This window comes from Mustela putorius, unplaced genomic scaffold (genome assembly GCF_011764305.1).
Source record: "Mustela putorius furo isolate JIRA1106 unplaced genomic scaffold, ASM1176430v1.1 tig00003845_pilon_pilon_pilon, whole genome shotgun sequence".
Classification (NCBI taxonomy): Eukaryota; Metazoa; Chordata; class Mammalia; order Carnivora; family Mustelidae; genus Mustela; species Mustela putorius.
In genome coordinates, this window is record NW_025421998.1 from 10170896 (window position 1) to 10196381 (window position 25486).

At 49.7% G+C, this 25486-nt stretch overlaps 1 protein-coding gene across 10 annotated transcripts in view; it reads right to left on the bottom strand.

The window, feature by feature from the left end:
• The window catches only part of IKZF1 (IKAROS family zinc finger 1), a 94235-nt gene extending 69876 nt beyond the window's left edge, over positions 1 to 24359 (bottom strand). Inside the window, exons 1-3 of one of the 10 annotated variants that reach the window (XM_045089557.1) lie at positions 24150 to 24359; positions 10309 to 10362; positions 3371 to 3490 (exon numbers count right to left, since the gene is read on the bottom strand). In XM_045089557.1, the coding sequence (XP_044945492.1) occupies positions 3371 to 3490; positions 10309 to 10348 (160 nt within the window). In that variant the 5' untranslated portion in view covers positions 10349 to 10362; positions 24150 to 24359. Of the gene's footprint in view, positions 1 to 3370; positions 3491 to 10308; positions 10363 to 10835; positions 11319 to 20115; positions 22527 to 24149 lie in introns of those variants that run through there. The other 9 variants (XM_045089558.1, XM_045089570.1, XM_045089569.1 and 6 more) reach the window with 9 other exon arrangements.
• Positions 24360 to 25486: the final 1127 nt, after the last annotated feature.

The following is a 25486-nucleotide window of genomic DNA, read 5'->3' on the forward strand; positions in this document are numbered from 1 at the left end:
GTGAGAGAGGACACAAGCAGGGACAGAGAAAGAGGGAGAAGCAGGCTCCCCGCTAAGCAAGGAGCCCGATGCAGGGCTCGATCCCAGGACTCTGAGACCATGACTTGAGCCAAAGGCAGATGCTTAATGACTGAGACCCCAGGTGCCCCCCAAGCTCTCTATTCTGATCCCTCTCTTGTGGTTTGCCTATCCCTGGGATCAATTTCTTTATTATTATTATTAATAAATTGCTCTTCCACATTAAGAAATGTGCTCTGCACATTACCTTTTTTCTCTCTCCCTTCCCTCCAGCAAAGCCCCAACAGGTGCCCTCACCCCTTATCTCCTGCATCTTTGAAAGCCCTATTTTGCACAAATTGCTTTCTTTTTCTGCCTTTTACTGTCCTTTTTCCACCTGCCTTTGCTGCTCTGTCTTCAGCAAAGTGTGTTTCTCTGTTTTCACGTGACCCTGGAAGCCCTTCTGCAAGATGAGTTTCGCTGCTGTTGCGAAAATGAGGAAACGGGCTCGGTAGCAACAGTCTGGCCAGAGGCACCCGGCTGGGAGAGGGGCTGGGATGTGGCCCTTTTGAGTCTGAGTTGCATCTTCTCAGCGTTGCCTTCTCCCCTGCGCCACCCGCCCTCTCCATCCCTTTTCTAGGACCTGTGCTCAACAAAGGCACTTGTCTACGTGCTTGACTACTTCTGGGCAGGGAGGGGCTGCTTATGGTTTCCTGTTGTCTGTCCTCTGACGCTCCTCTGCTCTTCTGCCTTCTTCCCACAGAGCCGGACACATAGCTTCAAATGTGCCTCCCGGTCCTCCTGGGGGACGACTCCCCTGCCTTTCCCCACTGTCTCCCATTGCTCTGCATACCTAATTTGTTTAATGTTCCCTATAATGGGCCACTTCCATCGACACCAACCACTGCACACGAATGCTAGCTGGTTTCCCTCGAAAATCCCCAAGGATGGTTTCTAAAAATTCATCTCCTGGAAGCACAGGTGACGTCTTGATGGCTCTTGGGACACGGGCTTCTGGGATTCTCCGTCTCACTGCCCCGTTCCTTCAAACCCTTCTCCTCTTGCCTGCTTGACTGTCTTCTGTGCTTTTGCATTTCTGGACCTCCTGGCAGAGACCCGTCGCCCCTTTGGCCCTGGCCCCTCCAAGAGAGTGCTGGCTCCCCAAAACAGTGTCTTGCCACCCGCTGCAGATGGCTTTCCTCACCCGCCCTATGGCGTGGCCACGGCTTTACAAACTCAGCAAAGAGGTTTGTCAGGTGTTTTAAATTTTGTAATTCTGGAATTTGTTACAACCTTCATCCTACAAGAAGAAGCGGAAGCAAATCCTATCCCATCGCAGGCAGCCTCGAGGGAGCACCGGCAGGAAGCCGCAGGGAGTCACAGAGAAGCACACCCCTGCCCCCAGCTCCATACCACACCTGCCCCCGGCTCGCTGGCACCTAGAGCTCACGCCTCAGCCAAGAAACCCAGCCCGGGACGCAGTCAGCAGTGCCCACCAGGGGCCTGGTGACCTCGCCCCAGCCGAACCTTCCAGGCCCTGGCGGCTGACAAGGGACAGTGTACCTAGAATATTCTGAAGGCAGCTACAGGGAGCATGTACTGACCGCCACCAAGCGCCCTGCGTGCTGTCCTCTGCTCTCCAGGAATCAGGCGACTTTCAGTTCTCTAAAGGACACCCATCAACACCAGGGCTCATGGGCTGCAGGGTAGCTCTGGGGATGTCGGGGAGTGCTCCCTGGTTTCCCCCACAATGAACCCAGAGTCCTAATGCTGATGGCTAGGCTCTCGGATCACTTGAGAGCTTAAGTGAGCACATATTCACCTAATTTCTTCTGAGCGCCCCCCCATGTCCCAGGTGGGTCATGAGCCCGTGCTTGTTGCCACTCAAAGTGCAGAGAATAGTACCCACGTCACTAGTGGTTTCAAGGTCGGATGAAGGAGACAAAGCAGGGCCGCCTGACATTAGCCATTCATGCGCCACCTTTGCAAGCTTTTATCATATATGTGCACCCTCACTGCCTAAATAGTTTTACTGGAATCTGACTTTCTACCTTATGTAAATGTGTCTTGAGAGGCAGTGTAACAGTAGCATGGTATATGATATACCAGAAACACTTGCAACAAACGCAAGACAGTCTTAAAAATAAATGCATCGATGAAAAAGAAGCACGCTCTTGTGTGTCCCAACTCTGGGAACCCCTGAAATGATGTGTGGAGAGCAGAGTGGAAAATCCAGAAGTGTCTGTGTGTGTCTGTGTGTGTGTGTGTATTTTATATGTGTGTGTATATATATATATATATATATATGAAAACCCTTATACCCAAAGTTTCACTGGTTTCTAAGACATGAAGACACAGAAAATGCATTTCTTAGTTACTACATCAGGATGTCCTATAGAGACAGAGCTGTGATGGTCTTCATAATGAACCCTAAGAACGTCACACGCATCGCCCTCCTTGGCTGTGGGGGCTCACACCTGCCCCACACAGGATCCATCCCACCTCGTGACCTCTGCTCACCCTTCATGATACTCTTTTGTGCACATAGGTGGCTCTTAGTGTCACCTTCTTTTTTTTTTACTTTAAAAAAAGAAAGAGAAAATAGGTATTCTAAGGAATTGCTGACTCATTATCTCATGAGAACATGGTTTAAACGTGTGAAAACTAGTCTTTGAGTTAGAAATCAAGTCTCACATTGACTCTGTGACCTTGGACATTTCGCTGAACTTATTGGGGACTCCGTGATAAAGACAGCAGACCAGGTTTTGCAGACATGACCTGTGCTGTGCACATTAACCCCAGGGAGAGGCTGCAGGAATGTACGTACCTACCTCTGGATGGAAAAGGGGTGCACACAAAGGCATTTTGACATTTAACCATTTCTATGCCTTGAATTTCATACTTGGAGTTGCATTTGGCATTGGAGAAACACGGCTGAGTGGGATAACATAAAATGGACAGGTCTGGCTTGCTCTAAACCGAAGCTCTAAAACAAACTTGTTTTTCCAAAGCACATAAAATGGATCATTTTCACTACCTACAATCCATAATATCACATGTTCCTGCAGCACCGAGGGGATGGGAGATGTTCTAGGGATGTGCCCCCACAGCGGGGAGCTCTTCCCCCCCGCCACATGGTCCCCACGTGGGGGTGTCACTCCTCCGTGATGCCTCTCTAACCTCCGGCACACCGGGACCCCACGCGGCTGCTCTTTATCCCGCATCTCCTTCACATGGCGGTTGAGGAGAAACAGCAGGCCCGATGATCTCACCCCCCAACCACTGACTGTGGAAGGATATGAAGGGACCGAGGTGTTAATGGGCACAGAGCATGTGACAGCCCGCCAACGGGACACCCGGAAGGCCGACTCACCCACTCCTCTCTCACTCTTGGAGCTCTGCTGTCCGCCGGACGTGGTGGAGAGGTCTTCAGGGACCGGCATGGGCTCGTCCCCATCATCAGGGGTGTCACTCACTGGAGGGCTTTCCTTCCCTGAGGAAACAAGCAGCAGCTTGAATTTCTAAGGCTGTGGTCGCCTACAGCACGGGCAGCAGGGACCCTGCACACGGATGCATTTAGTTATATGTTACGTGTAATACACAGTGATTATTTAATCAGAATGAACAGTGGTCGTCGGACATTATCATGGTCACTTTTCCATGCCAAGTGACCAAACTCCCACAATTTTGTTTATGATGTCTGTGTCATACCCCGTTGCATGGCTACTCCAGGATTTATTTAAATCCTTTTTTAATTTTTGAATTTATATGGTTTCCAATCTCTTTCCCTGTTAAGCAATACTGTGGCAAACATCCTAGTGGCCAGCCTCTGCCCGTGTTCTCAGTCAGGTGTTCCAGAAGTCTCAAGAGTGGGTCAAAAGGCAACTATGTTATTTTATTTTTAAGATTTTATTTATTTATTTATTTATTTGTCAGAAAGAGAACACAAGACGGGGGGAGAAGCAGGCAGAGGGACAAGCAGTCTCCCTGCTGATCAAGGAGCCTGATGCAGGACTTGATCCCAGGACCCTGAGACCATGACCTGGGCTGAAGGCAGAGGTTTTTACCCACTGAGCCACCCAGGAGCCCCAAGTATCTGCCCTTGTAAGTCTTACCACCCGTTATCCCACATTTTTTCCTCCAAGATGGTCCAATCTACCCCCTTGTAAGTGGGCTTTGTTCCACCTTCAGACTAATTGTCATTCAAGGTCATCTGACCGGTTATCTTGCTCAGAGCTCTACATTCTGGGTCTGCTCACTGCCCTTTAAAGACCCAGAGAATATTCTGCTAGTGACCCACTTTAATCCAACCAGGTGGGAAAAGCAAGCTTGCAAAGAGCAGGAATGCGGAATCTGAGGCCTCTTGGGGCCACCATTCCTTCTGTGGAATTCTTGTCTTTGAAACACGAAAACAGGATCCACACAACTATCAAGTGGCTTATCCTGCACAAAGTGAGATTGACTGAAGGAAAGTGTTTCCCTGACAGACGGCCATAGCAACTGTGACTGCATCAGAGGCTCCAGCAACAGGGAAACCGCCCCTCCCCACTCCCACCCTACTCCCAGAAATCCAGCACTGGGAAGCCACAACTGGCAGAAAACGTGCTTTTTTTCCTTTGAAACTGAAACACCTGTATCTCCCAACCCAGACATTACTTAAAATTAGGTTAGGAGACACAAACCACATGCAAGGAACAGATGGTAAGGCCCAAAGCTGATGTGAAATAACCCATCAGAGCCGCTCCAGAAGACCAGGGGAGATGCCGGCCCTAAATGATGCCAACAGAGAAGAGGAAGGCAGGGGTCACACGCCTGCTGGCTGGGCTGCTGACCCGGCTTCCAGGCAGAGGACATCCCCACACAGACGAGCCCAGACTTTGGTGAGGATAGTGCTGAAAACTAGAAAACCTGGCCAGGAAGATTGAAGTGTGCTTGCACGTTTTTATAACTGTCTGGAAGAGCAACACCCACACTCCAGGGGACGGACAAGACAAGCTCAAGTGTCCCCGGGAGAGGACGTAACCTCATGGGCAGGCACGGAGGGAATGTTTTGGGGGACAGCCGTGCATTCTCTGGGAACAAGACACTGTAGCAGAATATTTCAGCTTAGCTGCAGCTGCCACAAGTGGCAGGTTTTCAGAAAGAACATTATTGGGTCTATCTGGACAGCGAACGTGAGACGTGTCATTAAAGGCAGGGCGGGATTATAAGGATTTCACAAGAAAAAAACAAAAGCCGGAGAGGAACTGATGGAAAGCCTCATTGATATGCATTAGGTCAGTGATATTTCCAGGGCTCTAAACGGTGAGAAGTAACAGTGACTAAAAGTCTCGTTGTGCTCAATTCCACAAATGTGGAACCACTGAACGGGAGAATGTAGGAGGCAAATGGACCATCTGATAACTGGGTTTTCCTTACCTGTGCCTCGAGCAATGGTTTTCAGACTTAGAGGACTTCAGGGAGGTGGTCAGATTGTACAGAACTTCAGTACATAAAACCAGACTTCAGTGCCAAGTGGGGGCTAATGCGGGGGGGAAGGGGAGGAGACTGGAGACCCAGGCCACCTGCCTTCTCAAAGACCTCCTGAGGACTCCCCCTCCCCCAAAACAGACAGTGGAGACCTCCGGATGAGCCAACTGACTCAAGATTAGAGGTGTATAGAGCAAGGTGGTGTGCACGTGCGTCTTGGTGACTAATCGGGTATCATTATTATGGGGTGGGCGTGGGACGCTGAGCAACAAAACTTTATGGGCATGTTTTATCTTCCCTGTGACACTTCCTTTTGGAGTACTCCATGATCCCCCTGTTTGAAGAATTAGGACTTATCCAATGGAGGCACATGGGTCTCTGCTCTACTTAGCTAAAGCATGTCCAAGTAACTCTAATTATTCTTCTCGTAATTTAACTGCTCTGTGGGTTAGGGAATAAGGCTAATCACACCTTACTGAGGATGGTTATATCTTAGAAGTGCCTGCTAAGGGTTCTGGACGGGCTCCTGCACTGAATGAAATGCCAGATCTCCAGCACCCAACAGCCCGTGCCTCAGTCCTCCCACTGTTTCCTGCATGGGGAGAAAGAGGAAGAAGAAAGCAGCAGGGAGGGTGAGTCCAAGATGCATGGGTCAGACAGAGCAACGGGAGCTCCCTATGTGGGAGAAACACAGGGGCAGAAGGGAGTGTAAACTGTCGTCCCCGGCATAGACCTAGAGGAGAGGGGAGTGAGGGAACAGTCACCCGTCCACCACCTTGAAGGGCCCTGCTGTCACACAGTCTCCGCTCACCTTCGCTCAGTGAGAGATTTTAGGAGGAGGCCTGATTTGCCTAAAACCCCTAAAGTCTGGGTGGTGCTGAGGCTGACTTACTCCCATGAGCCCTGGTGCCCCATGGCCCTGGATTCGCTCATGCTTGGAGATTTCTATGGTGAATACGGACCACTTTGGGAAAACCTTCCGGTCAAGCGAAGATTGTTCATGTGTTGATTTTAAACAAATTCGCCTCATGAACCACTGAAAAGGCAATGTCATGGAAAGATCATAAGAGATACAAAAGTAAGGTTGTTAGATCAAGTCAACGCATCCCAACACACAGTCGACCTGGGATACAGTTCCGACAGAAACATGGAGGAAGTCACCTCTTTAAGAGAGTTTCCTCAACAGATAAATAAAGCTAAAAACCATGATTTTGGCCTAACTCACAGGGCTCCTGTGAAGATAAAATAATAATGTGTGTGAGTGTGTATATGCTGAAGAAGCCTATGGGTCCATTTCTAAATGGCAGCCGACCATGGAAGCATGAGGTCTGTGTGCACCAAGTGCTCTCACTTCTCCCAAGTTCACGTAGAAAGACAGGCAACATGTGGGGCCGTGGACAGCGAGAGATTGAGTGCTCCTCCTGGAATAATTTAGGAAGTGCAATGTAATCTCGCTTAGAAAAATGAAAGAAACTTCTTAGCAATTATTTAATCTTACTACTTGCTTTTGCTTCAAATAAAGCATTACCTGTGAGAAGTGTTTGGGGCAAATTAGATGAGAAAATTGTATAATGAGTTTATCAAAAGCAAGCAAGTTAATTTCTCAAGCAGATTATAATTCATCCAACAAAGTTCTGTGAGTCCCCATCTCCCAAGTGCAGGAGTGGCTTTTATATGCAATTACCCAGGGGAAATCATTCCTGGGGTAAAGAACAAGTCAGAACACAGACTCCCAACTCTAGAACAGTGGAAACGCTTGCATCCCAGCGTCCTGTCTGGCTCCCTGTGGGACTTCTGGTCCGTTCCTGAAATTTCCCCAATCTCAGCTCCCTGAAAATGGAAAATGGTACCTGTATCTTCTTCACTGGGGGCTTGTAAAGTTGAGGAGAGACAACACCCAGGGCAGTGTTTGGTAAACGTAAGCATTCAATCAAGCGATTTCCTAGGAGGACCTTTTCCACTTCTATTTTAGTAGAAATGAGCTTCGTTTCTCTGAGCAGACTATGCTGCCTACAGAGCATACTTCTTGCTTCTGTGTCCCCACAAACATCACAAATACCGTTGAGAACACTTCCTGTACTGCTTTCAGGAGTCAGAGGATCCTTAAAAATCCACTGGCTCACATCTCTCATTTTGCAGTGACATGACAGTGCTCTGTCCAGGAGGCAGAATGGGACCTCTCTCAGGTTCTATAGTTGGGGACAGAGATGGACATAGATACTGGCCTCACTATGTCTCTTCCCTTAGAAATCAAAACAAAAAATAATGCGTAGGCATAAAAATATTTTGGAAAGACTGACAAAGAAGAAAGAGACAAAACAAAAACAAAACAACCATACACACACACAAACTTTACCCAAAGAATGAATAAGATATGCCCTAAAGGAAAAACCACCAGAAAGAAAGGATCAGGTGATTTGGGGGGGAAAAAAGTCAGATATTAAGTATTTCTTTCTTTTTCAGGTGAATATTTCTCAGATACTGATGGAACTGTTGATCCTGGAGCATCTGAACCCAGGAACCTGGCAACTTCCTGGTTCTCCTTAGAAAGTTTGTTGTTTTCTTTCTTGGGGGCAAAACCTGACCAGGAAGAATTTTCTGGGGGAAAGACGGAGACTGAGTAACATATGCCTCCACAGATCAAGAATGTCAACTCCTGTTTGACTAAATGCATGTCCTCCTTCTTTTTTTTTTTTTTTTTCTAAGATTTTATTTATTTATTTGAGAGAGGGGGGGAGCATGGGAGCACAAGCAGGGGGCAGGGGGCAGGGGCAGAGGGAGAGGGAGAAGATACTCCCCACTGACCAGGAAGCCCGATGCGGGACTCGATCCCAGGACCCTAAGCTGAAGGCAAACACTCAACCAACTGAGCCACCCCTGTACATCCTTATTCTATAACTGACAGTACCCTCAATTTTCAGAAATGGAAAAGACAAAGTGATGTGACTAGGTTTGAGTTGGAGAAGCAGCAAGAATTAGAAGATTCCTTCAGATCTTTAGGAAAAATGGCAGGACCCTTCAGATGCCCCATGGGCTGTGCAGGACACTTCAAATTTCATCGACCAAGAATGCTATTAGTGTTTTGGAAGTACCACCTCCCTTGCATACAAACTAAATTTCAGATCCCGTCTTGAACCTTCTTGACCACAAAAGAGTTTCATTTTTCAGGCAGTCTCGGGCCATGGGTGTTACAGGCAAACAATGGATCATGGAATACTCCATCATAAACTAATGATGTACCAAATGGTGAGGAATGTAAAATAATAATAAAAATTTAAAAAGAATAAAATGTTTTTTTAAAAAGAAACCCCTTAAGCCAAAAGCAAAACCTATACCCAAAGGACAAAAAAAAAAAAAAAAAAAAAAAAAAAAAAAACCAAACAAACAAACAACAAAAAAAAAATCAAAGAATTTGTTCAAGGAAAACAAATATGCAAGTAGAACTTAAAGCTAGTAGATACTACCTGTAAAGTAAAGAGCAACCCCTCTTCCACAGCCCGTCCCTCCCTCCCGTCACCAAGCTGCCTAGGGGAAGTCTAGGTTAGTAAATCTCTCTCCAGAATCTTCTCCAGCATGCATGCAAGTGTGTAGGAATGGGGAGTATGTGCGTGCATGTGAGATGCGTGTTTATTTTACAGAATGGATCACACTTTGCGTGCCATCCCGAATGCGGCCTGCCTGTCAGCATAGGTCTCGGACGTGTTCCGCTATGAAGGTGTTCACACCGACCCCGTTTGGAAGAGTGGGACAAACAAGTGTGTAGAGATGCCCCAGGTTTTTGGACATCAGAGCCAATGCTGCTCCAACACTCTGTGCTTATGGGTGCATCTCCAGGGAGAACTCCTTCGTAGCCCCAAGAGCTCAAGCCCACACTTGTCGAATTACCGGAATCGCTGGCCCAAAGGAGGCAGGGGATGTCTGGGACCGTGGCAAGAACTCGACTGTCTCCCCTGCACATGCGTCAGTGAGCGGGCAGCCACCAGGTTGGGCAGCAGCCACTCAGACTGAGGGGCAGAATTCAATACAAACTTGCAAACAGGTGGGGGGCAGGTCAGCCGGGCCCAGATGACAAGGCCAGGCCATCCTGCCCCAGATGCCCACCCAGGACTGGCCATGAGCCTGGGTGGCCCTAAAAGGTAAAATAATAAAAACCCACAGCCCACAGGGGCTGCTCTTGCAGTGGACACCTCGGGGTTTAGGACCAGACACCAGGGGGGCTTCTTATGCCTAGGAACACGGGAGCCATGGGGGCTTTGCTGGACGGGCTGGTGGGTCACCCCGCTCAGCACCGACTAGCGGGATAGTCTGTGACCCGCCCCTTAGGCTTTTATGTCCCATTCCCGACTGCTCCACTTCCTGGTCTCCCAAGATGACAAGAGCCACATCAAATATGGCTTGAAAGAAGATGTAGCTGCTTCCAAGCTTACCAGATATTCTAAGTTGTGCCTCAAAACTATGCTTTTCAATTTCTTTCTCCCGCTCCTCCTCCCCCCGCCCCTTCCTCCATCTCCTGCTTAAACACCTCAATTGGCACCTGCTTGGGGTCCAGAGCAGACTCATCAGTCACTCCTCCCTCCACAAGAGAATCAACATATATTGGACCTTTTCCAGGGTGCTCTCAGATTTTCCAGCAGAACTCATTTTATGCTTGGAGATTTTTCTATTCAGGTTCTCCAATAGGGATGAACTCTAAGACTTGACATAAAACATTGACACAACTTCCATCTTGGTCTTCCCTTCTGCAGGACAGCCTGTCTTCCTCCCTCAGGAAGACAGTGAGCGCCTTGGCCCCGGCACCCTGGAGGGGTCCTCATGGGCCCCCCACACCCCACAGGGTCTCACCTGAAACTCGGGACATGTCTTGACCCTCATCAGCATCCATTGTCCTTGGGTTATCTGAGAAAGAGAGGAAGGGATTTTAGCTTAAAGCAAATTACTAATAAGATAGAGAGAGAGAGAGAGACACGTTCTATGTATTTAACAACAAGGTTATCTACCAAGAATAATGCATTTTCCTCCTCACATACTTGCTGGAGTATCAGACTGGCACAGACCTTGATCCTTTTAAAAACAGCATTACAAAGATTTATAAAAATATCATTACAAGCACAGGAGGACCAAATTTGTTATTTATTGTTAATTTCCTACTGCATAATAACCCAAAATGCAAACTGACTGCAACAAAATTAAGCAGAAAATTAAATGGCCCTGGGTCATTGTAGGCACAGAATTCATTCTCTTGGCTGATCCATAGTTATGTTCTTTCTAATTTACTGAGCATGCATCGATGAACCTTGAGTCAGCTTGGTGACACGCGTACAATCAGCAATCAAAAAACGAAGCAATTTGCTGAAGAATGTCTCATTTACCCAGGCAGGGCTGCATCTGTGAGCAGCTCTCGCACTCCCTCCATCAATAATGAATACACCTCCAGCCTGGCAGATGGGCAACGCGGGCGCGTCCGTCTTTGTCCGCCACCGGCTCAGGGACCCTGCCTCCGACGTCGCCCATGCGCTCACGCAGGGAGAAGGGAAGCTCACGCAGCAGCAAAGCCAAGCGGGGAGAGCACCCACACCTTCCTGTTTGCTGACACATGGCTCGGCTCCTCACATCGGTTTAAAAAACAGAAAACCAACTGGGAAGAGCCGCCCTTGGTGGTGACAGCCAATGTCCTGCCTTGAGGGGCGAGCTGCCGCACGTGCTGGTGGGGGCAGTCGGGGCCCTTGACTGGCCTCGGAGATCATAGGTGCCCTAGGGGATGATCCCTGGGAGCCCAGGGGAAAGGGAGATCTGTGGCCAGCGGCAGATGACCTCAACCAAATCTGCTCGTTTATGCTCTGTTGGACAACCGACAGGACAGAACCTTCTCGAAGCAACACACTGAGTCCATCTGTTGGCTCTAACTCAGGTCACCTCTGTTTCTTGGGGGTGGGGGGTGCCTCGGCCTCTTTGGTTCAGGTGTGTGGATCTGAGTGTGAGGCCAGTTTGCAGCAGACCTGGCCACGGTCGGGGGTTCAGGGGACTGAACCATGCAGGCAGGGGCGGATACGTGCGTGTATAGAACAGCCTTTATGGTCCCCTGGAGTCCATATTTTCAATTTCTGTAGTATCAATACAAGTCACGAAGAAGACACGAATGACTGTCACTTTTTCTGGATGGGGAGGGGTTTTCATCTATTTCTGAAAGTCACTGAACCGGTCTGAAGCATGACCTGATTTTTCCAGGCTGCTGTGGGGCACAGGGGTACGGCCGCTGGCCACAGAGGGGGAAGAAGGCCCTTGACCTCACGTGGGTTCTGCCGCAAGACTGAGGGTCCACGAGCCAGGTGAAGCCAGACAAACCAGCCCTGGGAACCAGCTCGAAACTGCCCGTGCGCCCAATGTCTCATGGCCCCCTACGTGAAAATCTATGATTCTTCTGAAACCATCCGAACAATTATAGAGAGACAGGATGGGCTCCCATGAGAAAAATCTTTGTCATCTTTGGGTGGCATGAATGTGGGGTTCTACTCAGTGAAGTTGGGCACAGTGCGGTGTCACTGACCTGTCTTCAAGCGCCCTGAGTTGAGTGGCGAGACAGAAGGCATTACTCAAATCTTGTTGTGACAAATCCTGGACTAACACAGAATCTGTAGAATGTTGACTTGGACCCTTCTCGCCATGCAAGTGACACATTTTTTACAACTTTGTTTTTTTTTTTTTTAACAAAGACAAGAAAATGCCCATAACTTCCACACACACAGTGCTTTTTACAAAAACAGGACATTAAACATATTCCAAATGTCCTCTTGTAAAGTGTTTTTTCATTGAATCTGTCACGTGTCTTTTATTTTGTAAATCTACATCAATGTCCTCAGTTCAGTGGCTACACACTTCTCAGCTGAAGGACTGATTTATCCGGTACCCCAGTGTCAATCCAAGCTAAGTGCAAGTAGAGAACTACTGTTTCCTCAGGCCCCCATCTTGGCTCTAAGGGAGAAGGTGTCCCCCGTCGAGGCACAGTGGGGACCCTCTGTGTTTGAGGCCAGGGCACGATCCATTCCCACCAGGTTCCCCATCATGCATCTGCTGGTTCATGTGGGAGATGTGACAAGTGCCACAAAGCAGAACACAGATGGTCCGAGTCCCAGACCAAGCTCTTTTGGGTGGGAGAGCCCTTGTCCTGGGCAGTCACCTGGCTTGTGCGTCCGATGTGTTCTTTCCTGGAAGCAGGCCCCCCAGCTCCCCCCCACGCCAGCAGCCTCCTGGACACTCAGGACACTACTGTGCTAGGGATCAGCCACACCAAGCAGAGGACCATGAATTGGTGTCAACGTGCTTGTTCCCATTCTCACTGAAGGTCCACACCCTGTCCCCCCACCATGCGGAACTCCACTGGGTGACCAGCACTGCTGAGATCTCCAGTCACACCCCCAAACGACCTACTGCCTATGGTGTGTGGCCGTGCCGAGAGGGCCCCCTTGCTTGGGGTAACAGTTGCTTGTCACCACTGTGCTGACCCTCTTGACAATCTGGGTGTAGTGCCCACCTTCCCAGGCTGCGCCGGGCCCTGAGAATGCTGCGGCCTGTCCGGCCTGCCATCACACGGTAGGTGTGGGACGTGACAAGCTCCCAAATTTTCATCTCTTGGGATGGAACAGTCATGATTTTGTGGAAAAAGTGACGGCTTTTAGGCAAAGACCAAAGGAATAATTTGGCAACAGGAAACTAATTGAGGGAGAGGAAACCACCTCCTCCGAGAAACCGAGGTCATAGAGAGACATTTGTGGGCATCTGGGAAGGGACAGCAGGACGCCACACCGTCCTGGCCACTGCGTGCACGACCAGGCTCAGTGCTTATTTTCAGGCAGTGTTTACCGAGCTCTCGTCTCCCACATGGAGTTGTGTCCAGGGCCGAGTGGAAAACATGGTGCGGGCTGGATATCATCTCCACGATCAGAAAGATGAGTTCATCCCACAAGTGGATTCATAACCATTATGAAAACCAGCCCTTAAACAAAAACCAGGACCACAGAGATGCCAGAGGCGAGGAATATTTCACAGAGGTGAACTGTGATTTTCTCCCCTGCACGGGAAAGACACAAACAACTAGAAGGCCAGAGTTCCACTGATCGACAGGGCAGAAAACACAACATCAGCAAACACCTGTCACCTGGGCAGTTCCCACAGCCCTGAAAGCTCTTATTGTTTCTCTGGAGCAAGCAGTTCTGCATCTCACACACGGGAAACAGATGCGGAGATAAGTGAAGGCCAACGTGACAGCAGCCGTCGCTGGCCGCCCCTCGACAGGAGCACACCGTCAGAAGCCGCTGCCAGCTCATATCCCACTCCGGAGCGGGCACGGAATGGAACATCTCTTCCCATCTTTCCTTCTGTCTCCTTCAACCCTCCTCCCTCCCTCTCTGTTTCTGCCTCTGTTGTCTGTCTGGTCCTTCTGCTCCAACAGGACTTTCCTAGTGTGCCCTCAGTGGGGTTGGTACCTCAGTGACTCCAGAAAGTGGGGGTTGCAGAAGATTGAGCAAAAGAAGTGAGAGACAGGAGCAAAGCTAGCCCAGAACCTCTGTGCTTCTCCAGCAGCCCCGCCAGAGAAAAGGGGTCTTACTGCCAGTGACGTCCCCAGTGAGTTTCCCTCAGGGAGAGGAAGACTCTGGAAAAACGCCACCTCCCTGACCCTGTCCTTCTTTCCTTCTTCCACACCCACGAGGGCCTAGGACCTGGCTCTCTCCTGGGAAGAACCGCCCTGGGCAGTCAGGGTTCCCGAGTCAGGGGCTGGGCAAGTCTCCAGGAGCGTCTTCACTTGTACCTACGAGCAAGCAGGTAGCCCCAAGAACAGCCCCGATAGCCAAAGGAAGCCCCGACGGCCACTGCCAGGTGCACGGGGCTGGCAGCGGTCCTCGGCCCTCCTCACGAGACCCTGCTTTCCCCTGAGATGAACACCGCTCTTCGCAGCACTTGCTATGAGACAGTAGCGCTCTCCCATACTTCTGAAAAGGTGTTGGAATTAATGAAGTCGAAATGAAAACCCAGGCGCCTGTCAAGAACCACACACTTTCCAAGCAGCCCAACGTCATGGCTATCCCAGCACCGCCAAGTGCACGGCGGGCTAACTGGCCATGAGCCATTCCCTGGGAGCACCCAGCCCCTCCATAAGATTTACAGATCTCAGCTCTCTGTGATTTAAAAAACACACATGAAATTTAAAAAAAAAAAAAAAAAAAAAAAAAAAAAAAGCCATGTTTGTACAGCGGGATGCTGGTAAGATGCTGTCCCGCCTGTTTGAAAGCTGCTACCAGAGTCAATCTTAAAAGTACGAGTCACACACAGGTTTTTGTGACTCTGACTGGTGACAGCTGTTGGTGAGGCTTGTCATGGGCATCAACGTGCAACGTACACAAACACCGCGTCATCGTGCCGTATGCCTGACGCTAATATAATTATGCTTCCATCAAAACAAATACATAAATACCGAAAAACAATGCCTCTCCTCTTCCCTGAGACACATGGTCACCTCTGTCCAGCGCTATCTCATTTCTTAAGAACTTTGTATGTGCCAGTAAAAGATGGTGAAGGAATGGATACTGGTCTTGGCTAGCTTTGTTTAAATGACCGACCACGGCATTTAACAAGCAAACTGCAGAGAACCACAAGACCGTCCACGCTGTCCCCCTCGCCCACTGCTCTGTGTGAGGGCCTGGTACAGTGCCCGGCATGGATCTAGTATTCAAGACTCATTTGCTAAGTGTGTACCTTTAATCTTCACAATGAAGCCATAGGAGTACGATTATTGTACATAATTGTACATTATTTCCATTCGACGGATGAGAATGATGTAGGCTAACCACACATCAGCCCCGCCAAGGGCACGAACTAGACAACAATGGAGTGAACTTGAACCCACAAGTGCTCCACGGAGACGCACTCTTCACTCCACCACTCCAGCCTGTGCAAACCCCTCAGCCCAGTGCCATGCTCCCAGATTTCAGATGGGCAATGGACAAGGAGTGTGAACAAGTTACCTGTGTCCTAACAGAAAAGGAGTGTCTCCTTGGTAATCCTACACAAGCAAGGCAACTTTCATCACAAACCTTCTCCAATAAACTTAAAGTCTCCTTATTTGACAAGGTGCATGCTATTGATTTTTTTTTCCTCCCCAACAAGTGAGGTTGCACTAGAGTTCCATTTTGGGGTTTTTCCCTTATACACTCAAGGATGCTTGTTTTGAAGGGGCTGGGCACAGGGGGAAAACACAGGCCAAGCCTATAAACTATTTAAAATGCCTTAGGTCACAGACCTCTTTAATGAAACCCATTATTCCTGCCCAGAGAGAGCTCTTTCATTTTGCAGATTGGTAGATTTTATTTTTGCAAATCTATCATATTGCTATGAATTACATGGTATCTTAAAAAAAATGTTCCAAGAGAAAGCTGAAGCAATTGGCCAGGTCTTTGTGTCTGGTGAGGGGAACCTTATAGATTTTCCTAACAACTTGACAAAACAGGTCAGGAGAACATAGAAACTTCTGGGCATTCTTATTTCATTTCTGATTCTTTTCATTTTTCAAAAATTAGCTGCCAATCTACACATTTTCATGATTATTCCACAGAGCATTGCTGGCGCAAATAACAATGAAAAACAAGATTTCAACAGGACAGCAGGGAATCCAATTTGGCTTTCAAACGGCTCCCCTCCCCCATATTTAACTGAGCCACAGAAGACGCCTCCAGTGGTTTGTTCTACAGCGAACCTGCTTTCTGAGGGCAAATTAGCTCAGATGTGCAATTCTGTCCTCACAATTTTTTTTCCTCCCTAGGGGCAGAAACTGATATGAAAAGAGGAAGGGTCCGGGGAACTGAGGAAGACTTTTCAAAATACAGCTAAAAACCAAGCTGTGTGAAAATGGTCTGAGCCAAGAGATATTTAGTACAGAAGGGAAAGAACACACGGATATCACTAAATGGTATCACGGAGCCCCCGTCTCAAAGTGAGGTATAAGAAAGATGGGAGATACTGAATTCAACCTTTCTTTCCTTTCTTTCTTTCTTTTTTCTTTCTTTCTTTCTTTCTTTCTTTCTCTCTTTCTTTCTTTAACAGAAAAGGCAGGGGCCTGGGAAGGTCCTGGCACCATGCATTTCTCTTATGAAGAGAAGAGACCGCTCAGGAAAGACCACCTTGCTCCTAGACTGCAGGCTCTCAACATACCTGTAAGTTCTGTGTATGCAGCCACCATAGAAGAGACATACAGAGTCAAAGATTTACATACACGCTTATAGGACTTTTCCCGATTTTGACTGTCATCATGGGCCACTTCCTAAGCAGCTTCCTCAAATATAAATGGCTTTTTACACTTCGTTTCATCACTTAAGTCAAAAATCTAAGTTTAGAATCATTTCCTTCTACCCTCTTCCCAGTTTTAGAGACCTTCATGCATGGTCAGCAGCCATGCAGCAAACATGAGACTTAAACATCTTGAAAAAAAAATGTATATATATATATAAACTGTCCCCAAATAATGATGGTCCCAAAAGTGCTGATGGTTTTGTCATTTATTATGATAAAGCGAGGAGACTGCAGAGCCCAGGCATAATTTTGTATTCCAATTTGTGTGAAGTGTCGTTTCCACTTTTAAAAAAAAATGCATAAATACAAAGTTACAATATTCACAAAGTGTCTTACTCAGCAAGACAATGGGCTTTTCTCACAAAGAAGACAGTATATTATCCTGCCTTTTCAGCAGTGATTTCACTTAACATATTAGCAGATCCTTTAGTGGGGACATGTGAAAGCTCAAAATTAAAGCCGAACATGCAAACCCACTTATAACATTCCAAATACATACATATATTCCAAACACACACACACACACACACACACACACACACACTTGTAATTCTGGGCCTTCTATAAGGTCATTGGGATATTTTCTTTCTTTCTTTCTTTCTTTCTTTCTTTTTTTTTTTTAATTTCAGGGCTTGTGTGAGTTTCTTTGGTGAAAGATCTAATTTATTTAGACCCGAGAAGTACAATTCTCCAAGTCTTGATAGGAATGTCTAGTTGTCGACAAGTCCATACAAATATGTTTATTTCCAATAACTGAAAAGTCATTGCTGATTCGACCAACCACCAAGAACAATCTGCTAGTTACTATTAACCTTTTTTTTTTTTTTTTTCCATTTTGGATAAGTTTCTGTTGTCTGGTTGGTAATGAGACAAGATTTACAAAATCTAGATACACACACAGAGAAAATGTGTTTCGGAGCAAACATGCCCCAGGATTCATCATTACCCTGTTTATTTACCTCTTCTTATTCCTTGCAATGGAAAAGTCTGAGGGCGGGGGTGGGGGGCACCAGTAAGAAGGGAGGTTTCATCTCGGCTCTGGAGAGGGGGCTGCAGACGGACACCCTGATGCCCGCCCCGCTCCCCAACCCCTCAACGATGAGCACACGGACGGCTTCCGGGGCAAACAGGAAATTCTCCCTGCAATATGTGCTCTCTGAGCTCCCCAGTTCTACCAGCAACACTCACAGATCATCAACTAAAATCACTTGAAATAAGGTAACCTCATGAAAATGACGAAAAATCCTATGGTCACAGTTTTAAACTTGGTTCCCAGAACACAGAAATGTGGATTCGCAAATCAGGTTCTCTGAATCCCAGCCCGAGCTCTTAGTAGAACTCTGGAATTCACCTTGTTCACCTCAAACGGTCGCACTGAAGTCAAACCAAGCTGTTTTGAGAAGAGTAAAAGGGAGAAGACATGCATTCGGTAAGTTATCTGGTAAGAATGATCCCTCTGGCAATATACCAAATAATCATAGAAGAGAACACTACTTGATAGTCTCAACTGGCTGTTTAAGTTGGAGCGAATTAGCAAGACAAGTTCTAGATTTCCATTTTATTCTGTGAGAGAGAGCTCAGTCTCCCTGTGCTACAGCCCCAACCTGGAGGGCTCCCGAAGAGAAAACACCCAAAACCACAGAACGAAGGACATGGTCCACATGAATGCAACATCCTGGTGGGTTTGGGGGCCCCACCCCACCCAACATTTAGCCTACAAGGTCCTAATGCAGACCTGGTGGGAGGGGGGTGCGGGGGGAGAAAGCTTACAACTTCCTCATTTGAGGGGCCACAGAAATCGGCGTGTGTTTATTTGTAACCTGGCAGAGAAATGCTCTTGTCCGTCAGAGGGCAAAAGAGAGGAAAACTCATTTTAAACACTACCATCCGATTCCCTGGCAGCCCTTAAAGGAGCCTAAATTATTTATTTTCAATGCTTCACTTTAAGTATTTCACCGTTGCTGTTCAGCAAGTTTCATTTCTTTCACAAGAGCCCAGGCTGCTCTAAACAGAGCTGGAAATTCTTTAAATGCAGGGAAATACAGACAACTCTCGGCAGAAGCAGGAACACACGTGCAGAAAAGCACTAGAAATTTCCAAACCATTTTTAAATGGTAATTAATGGCCTTATCTCTAACAACCTCAGATAATTAGCAGAGTGATTTTGGTTGAATGAAGTGGGATACACAATTTATCAATATGTTTTCACTGTGGATCTCTTTGAATATCATTTTAATTTTCTGCCCTCCACAAAACTCGCCACAAAAGAGAAGGAAAAGGTCACTTTTTCAGGCTGGAAAGTGGGGCTCGCACCAGGGGGTCACAGGCTTGCTCTCTCTCTTTGCCTTAAAAGCACAGGGAGGGGAGGATGTTTCAGAGTGTCTCCGAAGCAAGCTCATAAAAGATCAATTCCTCATTTTCATTTCTCCTAAAGATTCTAAAGCAAACATCCCCCCCCCCCGGGGGCCAAGGAGGGGTCTTTTGTGCTGCTTCATGGGCTCCAGCCTGACCAGTGAAAATCGGATTCCACAAGAGAAATTCACCCCAAACAGGCGAATCAATATTCCTAGCAGAACTCTGTGCTTCAGAAAAGGACTCTGAGCCATAGTGTTCCATTTTAAATAGTTTCAAACTAACAGAAAACGCTTTAGAAGGCTGCTATCGGGATGATCTCCAAAATGGAGCCTGAAACTCTGTCGGGATGCGTACGAGCACTTAAAATGTACTTGATGCTGTTCTTAGTTGTTTCCATGGACTCCCAAGGCAACCTCCCCTCCCCCACCACCCCACCCAGAGAAAGGAGGAAGAGGGAGAGAGACCAGGAGGGAGAAGGAAGAGCTGGGAAGGGGGACAGAGGACCAATGCTGGGTGCCCCCTCCTCACCCCGCTGCACCCCCCTCAACCCCCTCCCCAGCCGGGAAGCCCTGCACCGTGTCCGTGACTGCTAACTTTTGGCGCGAAAATGGCAGGAAGAGAGTCAGATTGCCTTCAGCAGTGAGCTGATTGCTGGAGAAAAATGAATCATTGCACACTTGAGTGAGAAAATATGAAGAAGGCACTTTTCCACTAATTAGGCCCCATTTTAGGCAATCCGTTAAGCCGTGGCCCCGTGCCACCAGCCATCAGGAGGTGGGGCACGGGACAACCCGAAAGCAGCGCATGCCAATGGTGTCTAATGATGCTCTCCATCACCCAGACAGGCTGCGGAGGGGAGCCAGGCCGGGCTGGGCGGGCGCAGGCCACCAGGAAGAGAGGCCATGCTGGCTGTCCCCGTCTCATAAGCGCGGCAGAGAAAGTGTGAGTGGCACTCACCCGTCAACCCGTGCCTCCCAGCGACCGCGGGGGTGCTGCCTTCCCACACCAATGCCGCTTTTGGAGGACGGGGGTCTTCGGACCCCGGGTCACGCACGTGGAGTCCCCTCCACTCAGCCACTTGGGAAGGACCCAGCTGCCCTGGGTGGCAGGCCGGTAGGCCCTGTCCTCTGCCACCGCCTTCACACTCCCCTGGGGCGGAGAGAAAGGTGGAACCATTCGCCAAATATGCAAAAAAGGAGGGAAGATAGTTTTCTCTCAGGAAAACAGGGGCAGGAAGGGAGCCTGGGCTTCCTGTGCCGACCGAAACTGGTTCCGAGATTATTAGGATGTCTCATTCGACAGGCCTGTGGTGGGGCCGGAGCTCTTTTAGTCAGCAGGAATTGTGAGTTCCCCAAAGGCCAACCGACGTGGCCGTGGCCGTGGCCACGGGAGAAGGGAAACAGGGCCGGGCCTGAACCGGGGAAAGACAGCGGACCTCCCACCTGCGACTCTGGGTTTTCACCACTTTTAACAGTTTGTCGCCAGGCGGGTCCCTGAAGACACCTGTGGGTCCCGCCTGTGGCTCACAGTCTACTCTGAGAAGGACACAAAGCCAATGGAAGTGAGGAGGACGTGGCCTTTAGGGGCGCGGCCACCATGGGCGCCCTGTGGGCCCCTCTCAGGAGTGACCCCCAGCGACGCACACACACACACACACAGAAGCGGGGAGTGGGGCCCTGCCCCACCCCCACTCAGGAGCGTGTGCACTGTGTCTTTTGTCTGGCTGTGTTTCACGCTGCACGTTTTGTCACGTCTGAGAGAGAGTTGTCAGAGGAGCATTGCGCGTTTAAAAACGACATCAAACAAAAGCCATCCTCGGAACGGCGCAGAAGGGGGAAGGATGGGAGTGCGTATCCCAGGAACCGCAGAGAGAGACCCCCCGGCTGTGAAGTCGGTTCTTAAACTGCCAAGAACGCAGTAACACCTTGGGTCTCCAAGAAGAAGCTGCTGGAGTCTGGTCTGGCGCACGCCGGCCCCATTCCTATCTCCCTCCCCATCTGAACTTTAAATGCACGCATGTGTATGTGTTCCATACCCATACTCTGCAACACAAACTCTCTAACGTCTAGATCACACATGCACCTGTGCCTGGTGTAAGCCAAACAATGACCCATCTCAAGGTGTAAACAAGATCAAGGTTCTTCTGAAAGCCTGAGAGGATGGGTCACTTGTTGCTTTTACATATTGTGTTTTGAGGACCCAGAATGATTGCGCACGCACCCACACCTGAGGGTTCTCAAAAGAATAACCTACCGACGCAGGGCAGGGAGAAACCTTGACAGCCAGGCCGTGAGGTACAGCATCTCGTGGCCGAAAGCAGGAGTCACAGTCCCCAAAAAGGCCAGTCAGGCTGACAAGTTCCAAAGCTTGCCATAGAACATAAAAGGGGCTCTGTGTGCTCTCTGTGAGCTGGCTCCTTGAATGGGTCTCCATCAGGATAAGTCAACAAAAACCAATACTTATCTCATAGTGAAATTGTTTCAGAATTACAAAGATTAGAGGAGCAGGAAAACAAACACACACACACACACACACACACACACACACACAAACACACACATGCCACGAAATGGTGCTATCCTTGACAGATTCTGGGTTAACAGTGTTAGACAAATACCCAAAGTACTCATATCATTTACATCTACACTCAACAGTATAAAAAGGAAAACCCATCCTGCTTTAGTGAAATGTAAAAACCAACCAAACACACAGAACCTAAATGGCGATACTTTATTACTCAGGTTAGGTTTGTGACATGTGAAGACTCTTTCTCGCCCTGCCCCCCACACCTCTCTCTCTGTGCCCTGTGCATGCTATGTGATTGTGTGTGTGTGTGTGTGTGTGTGCACAGACTCAATGAATTCCTTTATTTCCTATATCTGTCAATGCACACATACTCTTGAGGTATACACAGAACACCTGTACACGTGGGAGGCGGGGGCGTTTCGTCACAGGGCACTCTGTAGGACAGTGTTGTGGCAAATTTGCAAAGTTTGACATTTATGTTGACAATATGCTGCCATTGGACCCAAACATGAAATACACCAATCCAAATGAAGGGAGGAAAAAACAAAAAACAAAAACAACAAAAAAAAAGAACCATCATCCATCCTCAAACTCTTAAGTCCCTAGCCAAGTGATGAAGGCTCGGTGGACCCCAGCACCATGGGGCTTCAGACGTCCTGGCCAGGAAATTCACTAGGATCTTAATTTTTCAACAAAGAAAATGGTGCCAAGGACAGCCTCAGTGTATCCTCTCTCAAGAGACCATGGACCAAGTTCTCAAAAGAATACGCAAGCATGCTTTTTATTTTAGGGACCCACAAGAATAGGACAAAACCCACTTTTATTTAGGGACCCACAAGCTCACCCGGTGAGACCCAGCGGATGAGCTCCTCTTGCTACCATGTTTCTGATTTCCCAGGAGGATGTGTAAGGATGTATCCTTTCAATTAAAACGCTGGTGAATTACACCAACAAGCAAGCATGCTGGAGTTTTTAGAGCTCCTGCCTTCAACTATCACCATGAAACAAAAGGGGAAGAAGCATGACCCTTTAACTCAAGCATCTGCTCTGGCCTCCGCTCTGGGGGACTCCAAGACCGGGAAGCACATTTTTTTTTTTTTTTTGCCACGTAAAAAAAGGTATAAACACGTATGTTCCTGGAAAGTTTTGAAATCGGATGCATTCCATGAAACCAGGAGTGTACAGGATTTTAAAATATGCCATCATTATCCACATCTGTTCATACAAGTTATTTTTTTTTAACATGTTCTGCATATTCTATGATGGAAGCAGGTAATCCTGTCACGGATATTTGGCACTGTTTAAATTTTTTGCCACATATCAAATAACCTCATTTGCCACTAAAATAATTCTGACATTTAATAAAAAAAAAAAAACTGGTACTTTTAAAATTCCACATAAAAGATGGGTCCAAGGAGCCTCACCAAACATCTTCAAACAAAGAAACAAATTCACAAGGCTCCCACCATCTCCTGCAGTTTCCTGTCTATCAACTCAGAACCAAGTGAACAAATCCTTGCAACCATTTCAATTTCTATGAAACTTTAAATATTGTCCGGATTAAATATTTTCAACCTCCATACGTTTTTCTCCCTTAACAGAAGTTGATTTGGCTCTCAAGCAAGTATTCGTTCAACAGCAGTTTGTGTCTCCAAGTTTAAAACAATGTACCTGGGAGCTGAGATGCACAGTCGGAAGCAGGGTGAGCGGCAGGCAAGCTTGCCTTGAACTCGCTCTGGGCCGGCTGCAGCCCAGAGCGACGGTGGGGGCACTGCTTTGGAAAGCTGTGACTGTCCGCTTTCTACACTCTGTGCCTCCGAATTAGAAGGGAAAAAAACCATCTTCTTTTCCCTACAATTCCTTAAGAACCACGGAGGACCCTTGGCGATTTTTTTTTTTTTTAAACATACATTGCAAATCCAGTCGCTAGTAACCTGATGCCTCATTACCAGGGAGTTTAGAAACCCGATAGCCAAAATCGCAGTCAGCGAAGTCCTACTAACTTTTCAAACCGGGGTAATTCTTCATCTTGCAGAAAGCGAGTTCAGGCACGATCTAATTATTTTACAGTATAAGCAAAACGCTCTCACCCCAGAAATAAGAAAGGAAAGCTCTGTACGAACGACTTTATAAAGCCTGACTTCCATGAGCTAGCGGCAGGTCTATACAGTGTAATGTAAGTGGGGCTAGAACGTCCCCCTCACGGTGACAGCAGGGCGCCGCACAAGCGCCCCACTGCCGGCCCGGCCCTGCGCCTGCGGTCGCAGCACAAGTTGGCGGAGGCTCTGACAACCTGGGCGCTCTCACCGTCCGCAGAACCAAGAGGCCGACCTGAGCGAAACCAGGGCTTCCGAATCTGATTACCCCGTCTTCTCATTCTTTCCTTCTCTCTCTCTCCCTCCTCTCTCTCTAATCCACCAGCTACCCGGAGTTTTCCTATTGAAATTCAATTCGAAAACACTCACATGGATGTGTGCGTCGCACTTTGGGGGCCAAGACTGATCCTCAGGCGCGGAGAGCAACCTCGGGGCCGGGGCTCCCTCTGCCCTGCCAGGCTCGCCCGGGCCGGCCGCCTCGCCACCTCCAAAGTCCCGCCCGGGCTCGGCGGCGCTCCGCGGGGACCCAGGGGCTGTCGCCGCAGTCGCCGCCCCGGGCGCGGGCCGCGCATGCACTTGTTAGAATGCCCTGCTAACTTGGCCGCCGAGCTCTTCCCAGCTTTCTTTCACAATGACTTCCTGAAGTTGCTCACTCGCATTGTTCCCCATTTCTCCGCCACCCTCCCCACCCCCCGCCGGCTCCGACCCGGCTTTTGCGCTAGCTGCCGGCCGGCTTGCCCCGAGCGCACAGCGCCGCCCACGGGCCGCGCACCTGGGCCCCTCCGCGCCGCGCCCCGCGGGCCGGCGCTTTGCCACTTGCGGCCGCCCAGATTGGCGGCGGCCGGAGCGCGCGCCCGCCGCCCGCGCACCGCAAACTTTGGGGAGGTGCACTCCCCCTGCCGCGGCGCTACCGGCCCGCAGCCGCCCCGCCCCGCGCGCACGGCCCTGCCCTTGCCCGGCTCGCCGCTCGGGAACACGGAGCGGGACCCGAGCGCGGCGCAGGGCGGCGCGGGACTCGGAGAGGGCGGCGCGGGGCGGCCGCGTTCAGCCGGGCGCGGAGGGGGACTCGGAGCGGGGCGTAGAGATGGGCGCGGGACGGGACAGGGACCGGGGCGCGGAGCTGGGCGCGGAACGGGACGCGCCGCCTCCGTCCCCGCCCCGCCGCGGGATGGCGGCTTCCCGCGGTGCCGTCCGACCGCAACTCCGGGACCGCGCGCACAAACTTTGCCAGGGCGCGAGGCTGGGTCCCGGCCCCCAGGGCTGCCGGGACGGCGGCCGGCGCGGGCCGTACCTGCTGGCACCGCCGCCGGCTGCAGCCCGTTCGCCCGCGCCAGGCCCGCTCGGCGCGCCGCCGCCACCCCCGCGCGCAGCGCGCCCGGGCCCTCCCCTTGCCGCCGCGCTTCCTCATTCCAACGCCGCATCGCTCCGCGGCTCCGCGCGGCAGGTGGCGGCCGGCTCTCTGCGCCCGGGACCGGGTGGCGGGATCGGCCGCGGCGCCGCGGAGCCCGCGCTTAACCCTTGGGGGCCCGGCGCGGCCGGCGCGTGCGGGGCAGCTGGAGGCGGGAGCCGAGCTGCCGGGGCCGCTCGCCCTGGCGCGGGGACCCTCAGGACGCGGGACATCGTGAAGCACTTTCCCCCGGTGACTGGGGTCGTCGTCCACTGCCCGCCCAGCTCTACTTCCCTCGAACTGGGGCCACTGGGCTCCC